Source organism: Lissotriton vulgaris, chromosome 7 (assembly GCF_964263255.1).
Source record: "Lissotriton vulgaris chromosome 7, aLisVul1.2, whole genome shotgun sequence".
Classification (NCBI taxonomy): Eukaryota; Metazoa; Chordata; class Amphibia; order Caudata; family Salamandridae; genus Lissotriton; species Lissotriton vulgaris.
The window spans coordinates 770,075,018-770,087,085 of record NC_141695.1 but is presented as its reverse complement, the minus strand read 5'-3'; the positions used below and the strand labels follow the sequence as shown (position 1 = coordinate 770,087,085).

The 12,068-nt window shown below is 49.9% G+C and overlaps 1 protein-coding gene across 2 annotated transcripts in view; it reads right to left on the bottom strand.

Annotated features, from left to right (window-relative positions):
* KIF19 (kinesin family member 19) overlaps window positions 1–12,068 on the bottom strand; it is a 347,663-nt gene that overhangs the window by 315,139 nt on the left and 20,456 nt on the right. For both annotated transcript variants that reach the window (XM_086930997.1, XM_086930998.1), the window contains exon 2: window positions 1,490–1,570. In XM_086930997.1, the coding sequence (XP_086787123.1) occupies window positions 1,490–1,570 (81 nt within the window). The remainder of the gene's footprint in view (window positions 1–1,489; window positions 1,571–12,068) is intronic.

Genomic DNA, 12,068 nt, shown 5'->3' with positions numbered 1-12,068 from the left:
GAGGACAATCTTCAGTACCCATACCCTAGGTTTAGGGGTACCATTTACTAGGGACTTTTAGGGGTAACTGAAGTTATGCCAATCGTGCTACAGTTTTGGGGAAAGAGATATGGCGCTAGGCACCTGGTTAGCACGGACCCAAAGCACTTACAGTTCAAAATCACATCAGGCATCGGATAAAAATTGGGGGCTAACCATGCAAAAAGAGGCACTTTTCTACATATGTTTTAAATTTTTTCTGAAAAAAAATCTGATTCTAGCTAGCCTCAAACCATGAGGCATGCTGCTCCAAAAGACAGGCGCAAGCACATGAAAGGAGAGTCCACCCAATATCTTTATCATAAATCAGAGCATCACTGCCAGGTCAAGATCTGCAGAGTGAAGAGTTTTGGTGGCAAAGTAGAGCAGCATAATTTCTGATAGGATAGGAGCTCCTGAGTAGTGCATAAACTTATGCGTGGTACTAAGAACATTAAATTGGATGCGCTTTTCAATTGGAAACCAGTGAAGTTTCAGAAGAAGCCCCGATGAAGTACAGAATTTAGAAAGACCAATCAATTCTGCAGAATTCTGGACTAATTGCAGCTTCATCAGAGTGGATTTCTTGAACCCAAATATAAAATGTTGCATTAGTCAAGACGCGCAGGACAAGGGATTGAACGATCACCTGTCGAATTTAGAATTTATCTAAAACTATGATAGGTTTGAGGCCTCTGAGGAGACCGGAGCAGGAACCTGCAAGAGTTCTCACTTGAGATTCAAAGGAGAGGAAGTGGTCAAGCCATATGCCTAGATTTTTGATAGATGATTTGGGTGGAGGATAAGGTCCCAAAGCCTTCGTCCAACAATGATCACCCCAACTCTGAGTGTGCTTGCTAGACAACAAAATCTTGGTTTTATTAAAGTTAACTTTGAGATTATTGTCATCCAACCAGGTGGCCTCCACCAGCATACACTCCTGAAACTTAGCAGCATCTTGAGAGGCATCCAAGAGAAGGAAACAATAAGTCGATCATCATCTGCATATGATACTAAAGAGATCCCCACAATTTCAATTGTGAAATGGCCTAACGTATGCGTTAAAGAGAGTTGGCTCAATAAAGAGTCCTGTCGGACCCCATGCAACTACTGATACGTCAGAAATACTGACGTATCAGTAACTCCTTGCGACATGATGCGTCATACTGTAAATATGACGCATCATTGGTGTTGCAAGGAGGGCGCAATGAAAAGTGACGCATCGCTGTTTTCTCGCAGCGATGCATCACTTTTCATAAATGAGGCCCCCTGTGTTTATGAATGACTATTAATACATTCTTGATCACCTCCAAATAAAAAAAAATGGTCTCCAAGTGAGAGTGAACATGTCTGGGTGCCATGGCCAAACAACAGTTTGCAGTCACCACCTATGCAGATGTCCATTATTATAGACGGGTGTGTGATTGGTAGGGGAAGCGTAAGGCTTTTGGGGAAAGGAATAAGAGTTTACCTGGTCATCCACTTTGTGAGCGATGATGGTAGCACCTTCTTCGCGTTCCAGCTCACTAACGGGGCGGATTCGCAGGGCAACCTGTAGAGGGAAAATAGAGAATTTGTGAGTTTGTGACAAACGCTATGGAAAAAAAAACACAGAAGATAGCCGTTTTGCTTTCAGAAGCAGGCATGTGTCCATCATTCTATGTACAGTAGGTGAGGCAGGCTACTGTTAATCCTTCCAGTAACCACCCAGTGTAGGCAGAACAAAGGGCATAGGAAGCACTAATGGCCATAAGAATCCTTCCAAACATACAAGGTGGCTGGCTGCCCCTCAACCAGTTGCTATTCTTGTTCCTGCCCTTTGTTTGTTTGAGGGAATAGGGACTCTGCAAAAAGTTTGCACATCATTTAAAAAGAAAGAGGCGAAAAATAAATAAGAGGAAACTTTTGTTAAGCATGAGATTCCACTTCAATGAGTCAGTGGTAATTTCTCAGCTGTATCACCAAAAATAACTTATCTAAAACCAAATCTTGTTCAGCATTGTAATGATCAGTCTGGCACAGGTAAGGGCGGTGGGGCGGGGCAGGGTGCGGCAGGGGGGGGAGCAGACAGACGACAAAATAGGTATTATTTATATAATTATACCAAATCCATCGTCTGTCGACTTCCCTCCTTTGAATACCGCCCTACCGCGTTTACCTGTGCCGGCCGCCAATGGCAATGATGGCAAATAAAAAACATCCAGGTTTGATACCCTGCGACCTGCTTTAAAATTAAATTTGTGTGCTTTGTGAACAACATTTCTAGGTCTGGCATTGTTGGAACCTGGGATGTCAGGTCACCTAGGGTAGCCTGGCCTAGGGTAAGACATAAACACTAGAGGCACAAATGTGAAGGTTGCAAACTACCCAGCAGTAATTCCACGCAATAACACATAAAAATGACACTACACCAATGTTAGAAAAATACGTGCTTGTTTATAAAAATAATATACTCTGCCTAGTATCTTTGGAACTCACAACTCAGTACATATAGTTGTCATGAGAGTTAGCATTAGCACTTTCAAAAGTATCAACTTTCCCATTAATTAGCATCAACAGTACATTTCAATTAGTCAGGAATATTAAAGATTTTCTCAGGTTCACAGTACAATCCCCTCACTTCTCTAGTTCCCAATGCAGAATTACACTTCCCACCCTGGATTATTGGACTCCCCAACAACTCCACTCCTTCTGAAGTCAAGCTGCCACAAATTGTCAAGTACCAGAGGCTAGAAGAAAATGTCACAGCAGACTAAATAAGCCTCAGACTCCTTCTGCCCCTCCTGTATAACTTAAGTTCCCTGAGACTGTAGTCTTGGCAGATGTGCAGTTATAACAGTATTTCTACCCCTTTCTCAGCGCAGGAATCAATCAGCGCTGCACCACCTCAGTTAGCAGGGAGTGGGATGATCCAGGTCACAGTTAGCTCTCCAAAGCCACCCCCTTGGGGTTCCCCGCTTACTTGGTAACGCGCTGGGGGGTGTGCTCCGCTGCAACACCCCTGCCTCGCTTCCTGGACACTCACAGCAGCGATCAGGCCTCCCCGCTCCCTCACAGCGGAGCGGAGGCCTTCTCGAAGGTTTACCGGCACTTTACCGGACTCACGGCAGGGATTAGGCCTCCCCGCTCCCTCTCAGAGGAGCGGAGGCCTTCTCGCAGGTTTACCGGCACGGTACAAGCGCCGGCTGCTCAGCGGACCGCTCCGACCCTTGGCGCCTTTCCTCAGCTCCGGCCGGCGGTTCCTTCGTGGTGGCGCCAACGCGCATGCGCCTGAGTTAGGCGTCTCGGCCTCAGCGTCTCCGCCGACGTCCTCTCACGGAGTAGCGTCTCCGCAACGGGCCTGCTCGAACCTTGGCCCCTCCTGCGTTAACCACCCGGCTCAGCTGGGATCATGCGCGGTAGCGCTAGGAGATTAGTCAGGCTGCTAACTCTTTCCTCTCCTTTGAAGGCGCTGACACGGAGCGCGATCGGTGCCCCAGGGGTCCCGCTCCCAATTTAACGAAGAGAACGAGATCCTAGTCTCTCACTTTTCCACCTAACAGGCTGAGAGGCTTGCCACACGCCACAGGACCAGTCAATAGTGAGGAAATCTCAAGGTTATTTAGAGGAAGTGCTTCCTTTCCACACTCGAGAGAGGAGGGTGGGTAAAAGGGGGCCTCCTTCAGAATAGAGCCACAGAGCTCTTCTTCAGCACTAATCCCCTACCCCTCCTTACTGGACAGACTTAGGGGCACAGGGGATCTCTTAGTTCAGCTCCCAGGGCAGGGTCCTTCTCAGCTCCACAGACTACTGGAATTAACCTCCTCACCTAACTGTCCAGGGTCAGCAGGGTGAACTAACTTGGCTAGGACAACAGGAATGGGAGGTGGGAAAGCCTTGACAGAGGGCTACCCTTGTAGAGCAATCCACCCTTCAGGATCCTACCCCTACCAGACCTCAGCCTTCACTCTAGCTGCTCATCACTGACAGACAAAATGGCTGTCCAGCATTCCGCCTTTTATAGGCTGACCCTCAGAAGTCCAGAAGGGACCAGAAGGTTCTGGAACGCCCTATACTACTCTATGGGACTGGTTCTGGGTTTGGAAGTTAGGGCAGTTGGTAGCCACCATTTTGTGACTCCAACTATTCCTGTCAGAACAGGCCTCTAGGCCTGAGGTGAAAAACTATGAGGGGGGAAAAGAACAACTATCCCCTTGACCAACACCTAGAAAAAGTTAGTGGACACAAAAATTATTAAAGGTATGAGGGGCAAAAAGGGGACAAAATAAATAATAAATTGGAGGGACTACGCAAAAAGCCAGACAGGTCTAACACGCGTCCCGCCCAGCTGAAAGTGGGGAGAACTACCCAACCCCTTGGGAGTCCTCATCACTAAGGCGGAAATACCTGGAGAGACTGTCTGCATTGGCGTTGTCCACTCCAGGCCGATGTTCCACCCGGAAGTCCATTCCCTGTAGAGAGATGGACCACCTCAACAGCTTGGGATTTTCCCCCTTCATTTGCATCAGCCAACGAAGGGGGCGGTGGTCAGTCTGAACCAGGAAGTGCGAGCCAAACAGGTATGGCCGCAGCTTCTTCAGAGCCCACACCACCGCAAAAGCTTCCCTCTCAATTGCACTCCACTTCTGTTCCCGGGGAAGCAGTCTTCTGGATAAGAAGACCACAGGCTGATCCAGGCCCTCTTCATTTAGTTGCGATAGCACTGCTCCAATGCCATGTTCTGATGCATCTGTCTGGACAATGAACTCCTTGGAGAAGTCTGGGGCCCTCAGGACCGGTGCTGCACACATTGCCTGCTTTAGTTTCTCAAAAGCTTGCTGACAAGCTCCCGTCCAAACTACCCGTCGAGGCTGTTTCTTAGAGGTGAGCTCTGTGAGAGGCGCTACAATAGTGCCATACCCCTTCACAAAGCGACGGTAGTAGCCTGTGAGGCCCAGGAAAGCTCGGACCTCAGTCTGTGTCTTGGGGGGTTCCCAGGCCATGATTGCCTCAATCTTCGCCTGCAGGGGCTGCACTGTCCCCCTACCCACCAAGTGTCCAAGGTACACAACCGACCCCTGCCCAATCTGGCATTTGCTGGCCTTGATTGTCAATCCAGCTTGTTTCAGGGCCTGGAGAACTGCTTGCAGATGTTGCAAATGGTCCTCCCAACTGCTACTGAAGACAGCAATGTCATCCAGGTAAGCAGCAGAGAAACTCTCCATTCCAGAGAGGACCTGGTTCACCAGCCGCTGAAATGTGGCAGGGGCATTTTTGAGCCCAAAGGGCATCACACAAAACTGGAAGTGTCCCTGAGGCGTGGAGAAGGCTGACCTTTCCTTTGCTCCATCTGTCAAGGAGATCTGCCAGTACCCTGAAGTGAGGTCAAAGGTACTTAAGTAATGGGCAGCTCCTAGTCGGTCAATTAATTCATCCGCCCTAGGGATCGGATGAGCATCAGTCTTTGTCACTGAGTTCAGTCCCCGGTAATCCACACAGAACCTCAGTTCGGGTGTGGTGCCTGGTGGCGCGGCTTTTGGCACGAGCACCACCGGACTGGACCAAGGGCTGTTAGAAGGTTCGATAACTCCCAACTCTAGCATCTTGGCAACCTCTCCATGGATGTTAGCCTTCACCTTGTCGGACAGCCGGTAGGTCTTCGACTTCACTGGTGGGCTGTCCCCTGTGTTCACGTCATGGGTACACAGGTGAGTCCTTCCCGGTACAAGGGAACACAACGTAGAGTACTGCTCCAGTATCTGGCGGCAGTCCTCCCGCTGCTCAGGAGTTAGAGTGGGAGAGAGAATCACTCCCTCCACTGACCCATCCTTCTATTGAGACAAGAATAAATCTGGGAGAGGTTCGCTTTCCGCTTCTTCTTCCCCATCAGTCACCATCATCAACATGACTTCGGGCCTCTCATGGTGGGGTATGAGTCGGTTGGCATGCTGCACCCGTAGGGGCTGTCGAGGGGTCTTAAGGTCCACCAGGTATGTGGCCTTACCCTTCTTCTCCAACACTTCAAATGGGCCTGTCCAGCGATCCTGGAGGGCACTAAGCTCTCAAGGCTCCATCACCCACACTTTCTGGCCAGGCTCCAATTCCACCTGGTGAGCATTGTGGTCATACTACTCTTTCATAACTGCCTGGCTGGCCTCCAAGTTGTCAGAAGCCTGCTTCCACAACTTCGCCATTTGGCTCCTGAAGACCAGCATGTAGCTCACCACATCCTGGGGGGGTTTCCTGGGAGACTTCTCCCAACCATCCTTCACCAGGCTGAGAGGTCCGCGTACAGGGTGCCCATACAGAAGTTCAAAGGGGCTGAAGCCCACTCCCTTCTGTGGCACTTCCCTGTAAGAAAAGAGCAAACAGGGTAGGAGGACGTCCCATTTCCTCTGCAGGCTTTCGGGCAGACTTCTGATCATGCCCTTCAAGGTCTTATTGAACCTCTCAACCAGTCCATTTGACTGGGGGTGATAAGGAGTGGTGAACCGGTAGGTCACTCCACACTCCTTCCACATCGCCCGCATGTAAGCTGACATGAAGTTGGTCCCCCTGTCAGACACAACCTCCTTGGGGAATCCCACTCGGGTAAAGATCCCCATTAGGGCTCTAGCCACCACAGGTGCAGTGACTGTCCTCAGAGGAATTGCCTCTGGGTACCGTGTGGCATGATCCACCAGAACCAGGATAAACCTGTGACCAGCTGTTGTTGGTGGATCTAAAGGCCCTACAATGTTGATGCCCACCCTCTCAAAGGGTGTGCTAACGACTGGAAGTGGTTCCAGGGGAGCCTTCAGCTTCACCCCTGTTTTCCCACTGGCCTGGCAGGATACACATGTCCGACAGTAAGTGTTGGACGCCACTTTCATCTGAGGCCAGTAAAAGTGGAGGACAAGCCGAGCAAAGGTCTTGTCCTGGCCTAAGTGTCCTGCCAGGGGTATAGCATGAGCCAATTCTAGCAGGAAAGGCTCGGTATTGTTGCGGGACTACCAAGGCCCTTGATGAACCAGGTAAGGGTACCTTGGGTTCACTGTAGAGGAGTCCATCCTCCCAGTAAATATGGTAGTGTCCCGTAACATCACCTGCTGCCTGGACTTCAGCCTGTCGCCTCAGTCCCTCAAGGGTAGGGCACTCCCTCTGCCCCTTACATAATTCCTCTCTGGTAGGACCTCCCTCCACATGCCACTCTGCAGGGATGGGTAAATCCTCCAGAGAGTCTACTTCCCCCTCCACGGACTCCTGGTCCACCACCGCCGGTGGCCGATCTGTCACATGGGGTGTGGAAGCCGAAGCAGGCTCTTCCTGTCTCCGGGTCTGTCCCTTTTTGGCAGCGGGTTGGGCCATTGCTCCAGGCTCCAACCCAGGCGAACTCCCTCTTCGGGCAGTCGCAGACCGTGTGCTCACACAGGCCCAGTCAGGTGTACCCAGCATCGCAGAGTGCGTCCGGTATTCCACCTCTCTCCAAGCGTTGTGCTCCATGTCATTCCCCAACAGACAATCGACTGGCACGGCAGGGCTTACGGCAACTCGAAGTGAACCTGCAACCCCCTCCCACTCAAAGGGAACCTCAGCCACTGGATAGTGGCCCATTCTGCCGTCAGCCATCGCGGCGGGGTGGAGTACATTGGGAACCACCTGCTCTGGAGACACCAGTTGACTTCTCACCATAGTCATACTGGCTCCTGTATCTCTCAGAGCCTCCCCTCTCTGGCCATTGATGGTAACCCATTGCCCATACTTTGTAGTATTTGGGGGCACCTGGATCTTTGGAACCATCTCCCGCTCTCCCAAGGACACTAAGGTGACACCCGCCCATTCACCCCCCTTATTTAAGGGCAACTTCTCCCCGAGCGCTACACTAGCTACTCCCGGTGGTTTTCCTCCGGTGGGAGGGGGTGGTCTCTTTGGGCATCTGACATCTCCCTTATAATGTCCAACACCACCACACTCAAAACAGTGGAGAACCCTTGGCTGCTGGCTTTGGCCAGGATTAGGGTTTCTGGGCGGGTTTGCCTTAGGGGTGAAACCTGCTCCCTTTCCTTGGAAATTATTTTGGGGACCTTTAGAGAACTCCCTCTTTTTATCTCCCCCCTCCTTCTTCTGGGGGGCGCCCTGACCGGCCTTTTGGGAATCCCCTCCAGTCCCCTTTGAGGACACCCGGGTACTTGCCCAGATGTCCGCCTCCTCTGCAAGCTTCCGGGGATTGGTCAGCTTGCTGTCCACCAGGTGTTGGCGCAGCTCGGGAAAACATTTCTCGAGGAGGTGCTCTTTCAAAAATAGATCATACAGCCCCTCAAAGTCTTTCACCTCACTGCCCTTGACCCAACCCTCCAAGGCTTTCTTGGCGTAATCTAAGAAATCCACCCAATTCTGGGTACTCAGTTTGTGACTTCCCCTAAATCTTTGTCTGTATTTTTCAGGGGTAAGCCCAAACTTTTTCACCAGTGCCACTTTCATGGCAGGGTAGTGGGTTTGCTCTTCCTGCTCCAGAGCCAACAAGGTATCTCTGCCAGCAGGTGGCATATATTTATACAGCCCACCCCCCCAGTGAGTGTCTGAGATCCCATGAGCCCTTAAAGAAACTTCATATGCGGCTAACCATTTGGCAATGTCATAGCCTGTGGTGTAACTAGCAATAACATCCTTGGGTAGATAGGGTCTGGGTTCCCTGGTATTTACTTTGTTTTCGCTGCCACCATTGTTTGGATTAGGAGACCTTAGTGCTAAGGCTTGAAGGTCTAGCTCCTTTATGGTTCGTTCGTGGGCCAACCTCCTGTCCTCCCTCTCCATTTCCATTCTAGCTAAATCCAACTTCATTCTCCTCTCCTCCCTCCTGTCTTCCAACTCGGCGTCAGTTAAACTCCTCACTGAGACGCTGCTGCCCTCACTCGAAAGTGTCCTGGGACCTGTCAGCAGATTCCCCCCTTCAGCTTGGTACAGCATTGCGGTCTCAAGGACAGTGTCCCTATCACCCTCTTCCGTGTCCTGTTCCTCCTCTATATGAGCCTCCACCCATGCCCTTATGCTTGTCATTAACTCGCCTTACTTGGCACCTTTTTTGAAGAATACCCCCTGTCGTTGACACCACTCTTTCAGTTGGGTCACAGTGTAGGACTCTAGCCCCTCAAGGTTTAATTCCATTCTCCAAATATGGGTTTAAATGAGTACTCAGGAGAGAACGAAGAAGTGTGATCTGAGGATAATCTCCACCCACCACCAGGAACAAATTTGGAAAAACAAAATTCAAATTAGGAGGGCCGCAAGGAGAAAACTCCTGGTGTAGGCCAGTGTATTGCGTTTAATTACTATTGAGTAGCTGCAACCAAGTCAGGATCCCACCGCTAGACACCAATCTGTTGGAACCTGGGATGTCAGGTCACCTAGGGTAGCCTGGCCTAGGGTAAGACATAAACACTAGAGGCACAAATGTGAAGGTTGCAAACCTCCCAGCAGTAATTCCACGCAATAACACATAAAAATGACACTACACCAATGTTAGAAAAATACGTGCTTGTTTATAAAAATAATATACTCTGCCTAGTATCTTTGGAACTCACAACTCAGTACATATAGTTGTCATGAGAGTTAGCATTAGCACTTTCAAAAGTATCAACTTTCCCATTAATTAGCATCAACAGTACATTTCAATTAGTCAGGAATATTAAAGATTTTCTCAGGTTCACAGTACAATCCCCTCACTTCTCTAGTTCCCAATGCAGAATTACACTTCCCACCCTGGATTATTGGACTCCCCAACAACTCCACTCCTTCTGAAGTCAAGCTGCCACAAATTGTCAAGTACCAGAGGCTAGAAGAAAATGTCACAGCAGACTAAATAAGCCTCAGACTCCTTCTGCCCCTCCTGTATAACTTAAGTTCCCTGAGACTGTAGTCTTGGCAGATGTGCAGTTATAACAGTATTTCTACCCCTTTCTCAGCGCAGGAATCAATCAGCGCTGCACCACCTCAGTTAGCAGGGAGTGGGATGATCCAGGTCACAGTTAGCTCTCCAAAGCCACCCCCTTGGGGTTCCCCGCTTACTTGGTAACGCGCTGGGGGGGGGGGTGCTCCGCTGCAACACCCCTGCCTCGCTTCCTGGACACTCACAGCAGTGATCAGGCCTCCCCGCTCCCTCACAGCGGAGCGGAGGCCTTCTCGAAGGTTTACCGGCACTTTACCGGACTCACGGCAGGGAATTAGGCCTCCCCGCTCCCTCTCAGAGGAGCAGAGGCCTTCTCGCAGGTTTACCGGCAGGGTACAGGCGCCGGCTGCTCAGCGGACTGCTCCTACCCTTGGCACCTTTCCTCAGCTCCGGCCGGCGGTTCCTTCGTGGTGGCGCCAACGCGCATGCGCCTGAGTTAGGCGTCTCGGCCTCAGCGTCTCCGCCGACGTCCTCTCACGGAGTAGCATCTCCGCAACGGGCCTGCTCGAACCTAGGCCCCTCCTGCGTTAACCACCCGGCTCAGCTGGGATCATGCGCGGTATCGCTAGGAGATTAGTCAGGCTGCTAACTCTTTCCTCTCCTTTGAAGGCGCTGACACGGAGCGCGATCAGTGCCCCAGGGGTCCCGCTCCCAATTTAACGAAGAGAACGAGATCCTAGTCTCTCACTTTTCCACCTAACAGGCTGAGAGGCTTGCCACACGCCACAGGACCAGTCAATAGTGAGGAAATCTCAAGGTTATTTAGAGGAAGTGCTTCCTTTCCACACTCGAGAGAGGAGGGGGGGTAAAAGGGGGGCTCCTTCAGAATAGAGCCACAGAGCTCTTCTTCAGCACTAATCCCCTACCCCTCCTTACTGGACAGACTTAGGGGCACAGGGGATCTCTTAGTTCAGCTCCCAGGGCAGGGTCCTTCTCAGCTCCACAGACTACTGGAATTAACCCCCTCACCTAACTGTCCAGGGTCAGCAGGGTGAACTAACTTGGCTAGGACAACAGGAATGGGAGGTGGGAAAGCCTTGACAGAGGGCTACCCTTGTAGAGCAATCCACCCTTCAGGATCCTACCCCTACCAGACCTCAGCCTTCACTCTAGCTGCTCCTCACTGACAGACAAAATGGCTGTCCAGCATTCCGCCTTTTATAGGCTGACCCTCGGAAGTCCAGAAGGGACCAGAAGGTTCTGGAACGCCCTATACTACACTATGGGACTGGTTCTGGGTTTGGCAGTTAGGGCAGTTGGTAGCCACCATTTTGTGCCTCCAACTATTCCTGTCAGAACAGGCCTCTAGGCCTGAGGTGAAAAACTATGAGGGGGGAAAAGAACACCTATCCCCTTGACCAACACCTAGAAAAAGTTAGTGGACACAAAAATTATTAATGGTATGAGGGGCAAAAAGGGGACAAAATAAATAATAAATTGGAGGGACTACGCAAAAAGCCAGACAGGTCTAACAGGCATTATCCAAGACCTTTTGATTACACTAGAATTATATTTAATATACTCATGTACAGGGGTTTTCAGCAAGCTCTCTTCATCCACTAGTCCGTCGCTGCGCCATTTACATTTTAAGAAAGAATTCTTAACCGGGGGTCCTTCGCCTATTGGGGTTCCATGTTGCCTACTCCGAGGTCCGCAAATGTTTAGAACATTAGATAATATTGGCAGATTAATAAAGTATATAGACATAAGAAGCAACATTGGAATACTTCAAACAGTGTAAATGTGAAGGAATTAGAAATTGGAGGTTAAAAAATAATGTCATCCTTATCTTGGTTCGCGGGAGGAGGGCAAGGACATAAAATGGAATCTAGTATGGAGGTCTGGTGGCTTGAACTGAAGCATTTGTTTGTGCAGAAAAAAATAGAACATGCATTAGGAGGAAAAAAGACAAAATGATAAGCTAGTTAATTATATAGCTTTGTCCTTTATAAAAAAAACATTTTGAAAAGTTCCAAATCTTCCCTTTAAAATTTCGGCTTGTATGTTTTATAGTGAAACAAAATATATAATTTGTGTATTTGTTTGATTTATATTTGTTTCTGTATTTTTGTGTATTAATTTGAGATTAAAATCATACAAATTGTTTCAGCGGGGTTCCCCATCTTCCAGCAGTGATTCAGTTAGG